The sequence below is a fragment of the Portunus trituberculatus genome, chromosome 37 (genome assembly GCF_017591435.1).
Source record: "Portunus trituberculatus isolate SZX2019 chromosome 37, ASM1759143v1, whole genome shotgun sequence".
NCBI lineage: Eukaryota > Metazoa > Arthropoda > Malacostraca > Decapoda > Portunidae > Portunus > Portunus trituberculatus.
The window spans coordinates 14,075,439-14,085,438 of NC_059291.1; the positions used below are offsets into that span (position 1 = coordinate 14,075,439).

At 36.4% G+C, this 10,000-nt stretch overlaps 1 protein-coding gene across 1 annotated transcript in view; it reads right to left on the reverse strand.

Annotated features, from left to right (window-relative positions):
• LOC123514249 (pre-mRNA-splicing regulator WTAP-like) overlaps positions 1 to 10,000 on the reverse strand; it is a 71,255-nt gene that overhangs the window by 18,225 nt on the left and 43,030 nt on the right. The window contains exon 4 of the mRNA XM_045271993.1: positions 6,752 to 6,927. Within this exon, the coding sequence (XP_045127928.1) occupies positions 6,752 to 6,927 (176 nt within the window). The remainder of the gene's footprint in view (positions 1 to 6,751; positions 6,928 to 10,000) is intronic.

Below are 10,000 nucleotides of genomic sequence, written 5' to 3' on the forward strand. Positions count from 1 at the left end.
TAATACCCAATCCTCAAGGTTCGACCGACTGACTCGCCAATTTGACATTCATATCTCACGCGCCACCCACCTGGTCAAATCCGCTGCCACCCGAAATTCGCCACCAGCCCGCCAGGTGGAAGTGTAAACTGATGCTACTCTGTGCGTCACTTCCTTTTGCCTCACTCTCGACCCAGCCATTGTCCAGGCAGACCATGCTCCACCATTCCACCTCCTGCCTTCACGCTCCTTCGACCATGCCACGCAAAGCCACCTCCAGCCCCAGTCCCAAGAAGCACAATTTCCTGCCTTTCAAAGATAAGCTTGAGCTTATAAGAAAGTGAGAGGCAGGTATAGCTCACAGTGTCATTGCAGTGCAAATGGATGTCCCTCGATCAACAGTATCAACAATTTGGAAGAACAGGGACAAGTACTGTGAGACCACTGCAAGTGTTTTTATTTCCAAAAATGTACTGTACAGCACCTTAATGTGTTTCATAAAAAAAAAAGTTAAGATATAAATGAAGTCTTTAATAGTACTGATTTAGTCTAAATTAGTGTTTTTAGAGGTTATAGTGATGTTTAGGGGGGTTTAGGTTGGAGGTTGGTCCCTATCCCCCCATAATTCTTAAGTATCTTATTGGGAAAAATTGCTTCCTGATTCGAATAAATGCTGATTCGACCAATGAAAAACCGCCCTAACCCCATCAAATTGCGAGGATCCTCTGTATACTATGTGGTTAATGCTATTAGAACGTATGTTACGTTTTGTGGGTTATTTCTTATGTATTTGGATATATGTGCAATGATATTTGAATCTTTGTTACATGTATGGGGTATAGCTTGGTTATGTGTTGAATAAAACTTAGAAGCTGTCGCCAAGTTTTTCTGCCTCATCACACCAATCTAGTTGTTATTCCATATATTTTTGTATGTTTTCTCTTTATAATGTTTTCCTAAAGAGCAAACAATATGATCATTAAAATCAAGTTTATCATGCGAATTACTTTATCACATAATCCACAAAATGATCACATGGTCCTTAACACCCACATGTATATCTTTGAATATAGGAAGTAATACAAAAGTTTCTGCAGATACTGCCAGAGGTAAAACTACAGGCTATTTTAAGTTGGATATATTTTATGCACATGTACATATGCATTTTGAGGCCTTGTTTAGCTGTGAAATAAAGTATATGTGGTCTCTCAACAGATATAATGGCCGTTCCTGCTGGGTATTCATAAAAGAGACCTGAAATTGTGAATAATTCAGTCATGATTTCTACATGTTTTTGGAGCTTTACAAAATCTCATAACATGACAAGTGACAACAATACACCAGCACTGATCACCAATAAATATAACGATAGTGTGGATGTAATAAACAACAAATAAAATAAATTGCATGGAGTCATTCCTACCCTGGGCAGGGAGTCAGAAGGAATGACTAGCAGCAAATATGCTGATTGTTAATCAGACTACACAGTTTGCTTCCAAAACAATGATAATGAAACCATTCAGACTGCATAGCATAAGTTAAATCAATGTGGAGTGTAAAAAAATGGTGTTGCTCTACCCTGGTTATCTGCTGAGCCCTGCTATTCCATGTCACCTGACTGTACTTGAATTTCATGCCATGGCTAGAGAACACCTATAAACACTTAAGTGCATAGAACATTTTCCCTTAGAACAGCCTGTGCTTTCACCTAAGGCAATTTCCACAGAAACTCGTGTTAAACCCTGTATCTTATTAACTGATTTCTATAATCATCTTTGTCTCACTGTATCTTGTTAACTGGTTTCTATAATCACCTTATCTCACTACTCCTAAACCTTTTCTTCATTTACTCTTAATAAACACATAAAGTCCCCCAATGCATATGTTTATGTGAATCTGCCCACATTTTCCCATCTTTGTTACATTTATATAAAGTTCCATTTCTTTCCTATCAAAAACCATTCTGCAAGTATTTACAATCTTTACTGATTCCACAATTCTGTAAGCAGACATTTGTAACTATTTTCCTTTGGGCATATATGTATGATGTACATAAGAGAAAAACACTGATGTCAAGAGATCTTTATATTCACTAACCTCTTCTCTATTCTTTTTTCTTTTTTTTTCACCATTTCCATTACCAAACAACTCAAAATGAAGGCCATCTTTTTCAAATATGACAGATTTCCAGTTAAGTTGTACCTAGACAATGCTAGAGCAACAATAATTGTCAAATGATAGAAGTGCAGTGCAGCACCAAATATAAAATTTCACGACATGTATTTTCAGCTACTAAATTTTTTTTTCTAAATATCTGCCACTGCTTGCTATGTATTATGAAAAATCTATGTATGTGTACTTAGTCTGTTCAATTCCTGAAGGATCGCATTATGTAAAAAATTGCATCATGAACATGATTACTGAACTTAAATTATATATATATATATATATATATATATATATATATATATATATATATATATATATATATATATATATATATATATATATTCATGAACCAAAACCATTTTTCCCATAGGAATCAATGTAAAACAGATTAATCTGTTCCTAGAAGGACTGTGTCTAAGAGAGTGACTCAGTATGCACCCTGCAGTCCCTGCATCACTAATCCTATATAAAATGCCTTTGTGCACCTCTCAGCTGGAATAAACAAAGGATTGTCATTGCTATAGTAACAGCATCTAACTGACAGCAAGATGGCATACGCTGATCTTCCTAACGACATCTATCATGCATCACTAATTGTCCTGGAGGTGAGGTGCCTCAGCAATCAGCTGTTATGACAAATATGACGGCCAAAGCAAACATCTCATGGAATCTTGTAACTCGAAATTTGCCATACTTGCAAAGCATCTTGACATCACGTTATTCTAAATAATCCGTGTAATGGCACTACATAAACATGGATAATTTCTTGTACATTACACATACAAGGGAAACAAGGAAACAAATTTCTATACAGGAGCAAAGAAACCTGGAGAAATATCTATAAATTCACAGCTGAACGGAGTAACAATAGGTATGAAGATGGGAAAGAACAAGTACAGCTCTTTTATTATGTCATTAAAAAAAAAAAAAAAAAAAAAAAAAAAAAATCTAATAACAATGTATAAGTTAGTAAACTGCATGGAAAACATAGATAGACAAGACCTGGTATCACTGACAGAGGATGGAGATAGATGAACGAGAGGACACTCTAAGATCATAAAAGTCAGAGTTTGAGGAACATCAAAAAAATCCAATTTTCCAGAGGATGGTGGACATCTGGAATGGATTTAAGTGAAGAGATTGTAACAGCAGAAAGTGTGGACAAATTGAAGAAAACTTGGATAAAAGTAGGTATGGAGACAGGTCACTATAAGCCCAGCTCAAACCTTGTAATATACAGTTAGGTAAATACAACTAGGTAAATACACACACACACACACACACACACACACACACACACACACACACACACACACACACACACACACACACACACACACACACACTTCGTCTGTAAGAGTAAGACATGGCAAGTACAAGAATGTACTGTCATCAATCTCATTCCTTTCCCTCCCACCAATTATCTACTGAGTGACTTGAGGTGTCCTACCTTTCTTTTTTAATTGTAGTCAGTCTTGTCCCTGAACCACAATGTCCTTATGATGCTATCTATAATGTATAACATATGTTGTAATCCTGCACTACAAAATGCACCTATATATCTTTACACGAGTTAACATCCAGATTTTGAAAACTGTGAGATGGAACACATAAAATAGAGAGGTATAAGACAATGAACTGAGTATATGAAGTGAATATCACAAGCTCACTGTACAAAATCACTCTCAATTGCGGTCTAGGACTTGTACTTTTATTTTCACTTGCAATAAAATGATCGTGTCTATTATATCACATGTGGGCCTTGCAGACTTGCTAACAAAGTCTGGCTGATCCGCTCATATCAGTTTTCCCTCAGATGTTATTGTTTTCTTCAATTATCATGGGAAGATTTTAAAACCTTGAAACTAAAGGACAAAAACCATATTGGGAAGAGTTGATATGTGATGCAAGACAAATGCTTTAAATACAAGATAATCCTGTGTATATGGGTTATCTGGTCACCCTGCTAACATCCCTACAAGTGAGTAACTGGGGAAATACTTTTTCAACTCAAAAATTTCCATCCTTCCAAAAAAGCCATTTAAATAAAGGCTTTCTGAAATTATCCTTCTAACCATACCACTAATTCATAATATATATATATATATATATATATATATATATATATATATATATATATATAGAGAGAGAGAGAGAGAGAGAGAGAGAGAGAGAGAGAGAGAGAGAGAGAGAGAGAGAGAGAGAGAGAGAGAGAGAGAGAGAGAGAGAGAGAGAGAGAGAGAGAGAGAGAGAGAGAGAGAGAGAGAGAGAGAGAGAGAGAGAGAGAGAGAGAGAGAGAGAGGTATTGGAATTACAGCATCACCAGCAGGAGGATTCCCAAACCCTACAATTAAGCTTTTGATAGCACTCAGTGGACTGTAATCTGCACACCAAGCTTTTCAGACTCAGTTATGTGTAAATGTGAAGTAAGGGTCTAATTTTCTCTAAATAGAACAGATTTCCTAGTAACTAACCAGTGACTATGAAAGAATGAGAGACTCAAATTCAAAGATATATAAATATATTTATGAAGGAAAATAAAACATGCAAATGAAAGAGGAAAATTAAATGAAAGTAATAAACTCTGCTCACTATATCTATGAGGTAAATATCACTATGGTGATTTCTTTTCATAGATCTTATGAAGGGAAAGGTCTATAGATCAGTACAAAGCATTAGAATATCCACATCACACAAGATTCATGATGAATCTTTACCAGTGTTTCAAGTAATAAGTACAAACAAAACAATGAACAATGGATATGGTATAAAAACTTACCTTCCTGTGAAGTCCTCAGCCATTCCTATCATGACTGTTGAGTGATCGTTAACAACAAACACCAAATGAATTGAGAAAACAAAATTCAGAACACCAGAGAAATCAAACAACTAAGCAATTGATGAAGTGACCGAGACATGAGCCAAAGCATTATGATGGAAAAGCAGACAATTTAATGAGTGAGAATCATGAAAAATGTTACCATGATATGAGTACATCAAGTTTTCTACTGGATTTCTAACATTTTTCAAACTGAAAATAAATATATGAATAAAATAAAACATGAACATTATTATGACAAAGTATGAGGAAGAAATATTACACATTCCCTTCACAATTCAAGATGAATCTGCAGGTTGCTGGAAAAGATTGACTGTATATTTATGTAACAAAGCACTAAAGATTGGTACCAATATAACAGATGAGTCTGTCATGGGCTGAGGAAGTAAATGATAGAAATATTTCAATGAATCATTGAGGAATATCTCAAATTCTACCCACACACACAAAACCACGATATGTTGAAGTACAATCATTAATCATGCTCGGAAGATTTGAAAAAATATCTTGCTTTAACACTCACCTTAGAAAACAACTCAAAATTTTAGGGAACTTTCAAAGTAAAACCTAACACATTAGTAACCACTTTGCTGAAGTGAAAATAAGAAGACCCAATTCCTAAATATTACAGTTTTCTACCTCTTTCCTTGTAGAGCAAGATAAGTTATATTCTCAACAGTGACTCAAATACCATCCTTTCAAGGTGGACCACTTCACCAATAAAATTTATAGCCTTCAGGGACTGTATCCACTGTCTCCCATAAATTCTACACAGACCATTGACAACATTGTTTTCACTGGATCCCACTGATATACTGTGTGAATACCTCAAGGCACATCAGATGAAGCTAGTACTGAAAATACCCTTCCTTGTACGTACACACAACATAAATAAATAAATAAAAATAAATAAATAAATATAAAAAAAAAAAAGAAAACTTTCCACTTACTTTTTAGGGAGAGGACTAGATGAATACTTGGAATGAAGAGCCCTATATTAAGTCTTTGGTTTTATGGCAAAAGTTCAACAGAATGTATGGCCTGGGTCATTTCCAACTTGTCACCCACATTTCTCCATTATGAACACAAGACACCAAGCTCCGGTCACAAAGACTGTCTGTTTGTATTACCACCCAAAAGTGTTTCTAATGCCCATGTATATCATACATTCTTGCTTTCAATTGTCTGAAAACCAGTCTCAGCCCCACCAGCATGAATTTTCAAAATCCACAACTCTGTCAATTTGGGGAGTATATGGCCAATGGTCTCACAATGTTCCAAATGATGGCACGTCACTGCATTACTGCATCAGGAGGGCCAAGCTAGCTGGTTCAGCCCTCTCTCAATTCCAACAGCCACTGTCATAAGAATTTTATGTATCCTTGTAGCAATAGTCCCACATTAAAATTCACTGAATAACGGGTGCATAAATTATGAATGTTCCATCCCTCGATCGCTACTGAACGAGCACGATTCCCGATGTAATGCACAAGGCTACTGATCACAACAGTCATGTAAAGGAGAGCACATACCAAGTTCGACAACTAAGAGTCAACTTTCTAAAAAACTGCTAAAATCTTATATCATGGCCATCTGGTCCCTTGACTGATAAAACAGTCACTGTTTTTGAGTACTTAACCTGATATTAGGGAATGTTTAACCCCAACATCGAACAAACAGTCACTGTTTTGTTTATGAGAGCTGCCAGAGTAAGGTATTGGGAGCAGGCGCGTGTGGCCGAATAAACTAAGCACGGGGGCACACCTATCGGGAGTGAACTTCCAGGCTGACAGTTCACTCTGGGTCTCCTCCATCTTGGCGCGTGCAGAGTCCAGATCTCGTTTGAGCCTCTCAAAGAGAAGGTTGACAGCAGGATCCAGCAGGCAGTGCTTAAGGCCCCCAACTCCAGCAGACATGTTCTTAAGCTCCTGCACTTGTGCCTGAGAGTGATAGCAGCACCAGAATTAGACAGGAAATTTAAAAAAATCATATGCATCGTATTACTAAACAATTACAATAAAGCAAAAATATATTTCTGTGGAATGAAGATGGGCACAACTAAGTGGGAAGGTCAGGTGCGGTGAAAGAGTGAGTGAAGAGTTGACTTTGTTGGTGAACCCAGAAGAGCACCACTTACGTGCTGAATTGTTGGAATGGGAGATTTCATTGAATTTCATTGAGACTTGTGGTGAAAGTGAAGAAGGAACAAAAATTGCAATATCTGTTGGTGCATAAGAATCTGAAGGTCAGTTAGTTGCAGAGGAAAACATGTGATGCTGATAAATGCCTTTCACTTCTGAGTGAATGATACTGAAAGTGGAGTGAAATGTTGGTTGGCAAGCACCTCTGATCTAAAACAAATCAGTGGAGAAAAAAAAGAAAAAGCTAGAGTAGTAATGATTCTGTGGAACAAGATTGGCAGCTGTTTGAGAGAGCTGTAGCGAGATGCATAGAACAGATCTGTGAATGTGAAGAGTGGATGGTGAGAAGCAGGAGGGAATAAACACAATTACTGAAGTCAACATGTTTGTAACTGAAGACAAGAATATAGGAAAACCATAAGATATTTATTATAAGAGGGATATAAGAGGATAGGAATCAAGCAAAAATTATCTTTTTAATGCAAAACAGTCTGCAGACAAGATTATATGGAAGATTAACAGATTTTACAGATGACTAAATTAACCTATTTTGAAAGGTGACATGGATGTGTCATACCATTTTTTTTTTTTTTTCATTGGAATGCATACTTTCAGTCTTCCTTTACCATCCTAGCACAGGAAATTGGTTGTAATAGGATGAACAGTAACTAACTGACAACATATAAAGAGGGGAGTCAAAGGGTGGCAGACTGATCAAATGATCATGAATTATGTGAGAAAGGTCTGGTGTTGCATCTTTTAGCATAATTCACCTTTCTGTTTTACTTAAGTAGGTTGAAATGAACAAATATAAGCTAAAGAATGAAAATTTCCTTTAATTTAGCAATCCTAAAATATGTGCAATGACTTAATGGAGCATATACTCTTAGATTAGGTTAGGTTAAAGTAAAAAATAATCTGCATGCTGCTGTGACAAATGTTTGGTGTAACTAGATACATACTCAAAATGACAATAATAAGGAGGTAAGATTCAATGAGCAAAGTTATTTATTTCTCCAATGCACAAGTGAGCAGAGCAGGGCATTTCAGTCTACTATGCCTACCCACCAGCTTTGTCAACCACCTTCAGTCTCTTGTCTCCTTAAAAAAAACTCAATGCTCAAAAAGATTTACCACGTCCTTTTTTTTTTTAAAGTCATAAGGGACATATGACCAAGCAATCTATAAAACCTTCCTTGAATAACTGACAAGTTTAGTCCACCGTAAGGTTAGTTTAGTCTCCACTTCCTTATTAAATTGAATCAAATTACTTATCAGTGTTTTTTTTCTACTGGACAAATTATTAGAGTGGAGTAGGTCATCCCCTATAGTGAATATACTTCAAAACTAAGACTTCTTTTTTTTTTTCATATCTATTGAGGGCAGACTGGTACATTGTGGGAAAAGGGAGTGACCTAAAATGTTGTAAATGGCAAACTGGCTGTGAGTGGTGTGGTGAACATTGGTAGTCATAAGAGGAACAGAAGCAACAATATGCTCAGGCATGTTTTGCATGTTAAGCAAGATGTTAAATTGGTGTATGGATTATTCATTTTCCCCTAGGATAAGATATGTTAGATATTTCTGTTTCATAAGTATAAAGTACAATGAGCCTCAGTTGTGATGGATAACAGCAAGAATAATGAATAGCCAGATATATATGAATATATGAGGCTTATAGAGTCAAAGGAGCAAATCTGCCAAAACAGTTCTGAGATGTGAGCCTCAAAATTTTTTAAAGTTTTGCATTTAATTGTAAAACATGATGTTAATAAACCATCTATATCTCTGCCAGACAACTGAATTTTGCTTGGCAACCTATGCCAAGTTATAATTTTTTTTTTTATTCTAAAATTTTAATTTATTTTATCTTTATCATCTTGCCATGGCCTATAGTGCCTGTAGGTATACTTGAAGAGTATCTATAGGAAGCAATGTTCAGCTTCTACCCATTAGTGGTGCAGGCAATTTTATTTATAGTGGTACCCATATTAGAGCCCATATCACCACCCAAGTGCATCTTTGGTGTGACCACCTAGAACTTGGGCAGCATGGTGACATGTAGGTAACTTTAAACCACTGGACAAATGACATAATTTTTAAAAGCGATATGTGGTGGGATATGAATCTAAGCGTGGATGCCTACCCAAAATTTTAAACCACTGGAAATGGCATAGTTTTTAAAGGTGGTATGTGGTGGGATTCGAATCTATGCATGGACGTCTGCCTGATCCTACGCTCACCACCTTATCCACTACGCCACCGCCACTTACCTATCTCATAGTACCCATAACTAAAAGACATTGACATGGCAATTTGCCCCTTTGGCTCTGCATGCCTCATAAAGCATCAAATACCTGGGTTGGGACTGACAAATCCAGCTATGCATGGTCCACATTGCCATCCCTCACCCTAGAGGTCTGTGCATTGATAACTATAATAGCAAAACATAACAGTGCCAAACAGATATTCAAACTAAAGAATCTTAGTAAAGAAATGTAAGAAACTGCAATGCACTGGAAGAATTAGTTCAGTTATTGGAAATGTGGGAATAGTTGTTTCAAAAGTTATTTTTAGTTAATGGGAAAGGAACCTGATTTTGGAAAAAGATGAAAGCCACTAGTCTTCCAATCCAGTTAGGAAAAAACTTTCGGTCTTGTAAAGAATTATGTACTTCCTCTCAAGAGAGTACTGTGAAAAGGCACAGGGAAATGAAGTCATCAGTGTGAGTGGCGATTGGTTACAGATTAGTTAAAAAAAAGGAATCAATGATGTACAAGGAACTGGAGACAGAATCCAACAACTGAAAACTTTAGAAGAACACTGTCTGCCTGGTACAACTATATAATTTTTTAGCCACAAAGAAAATTAT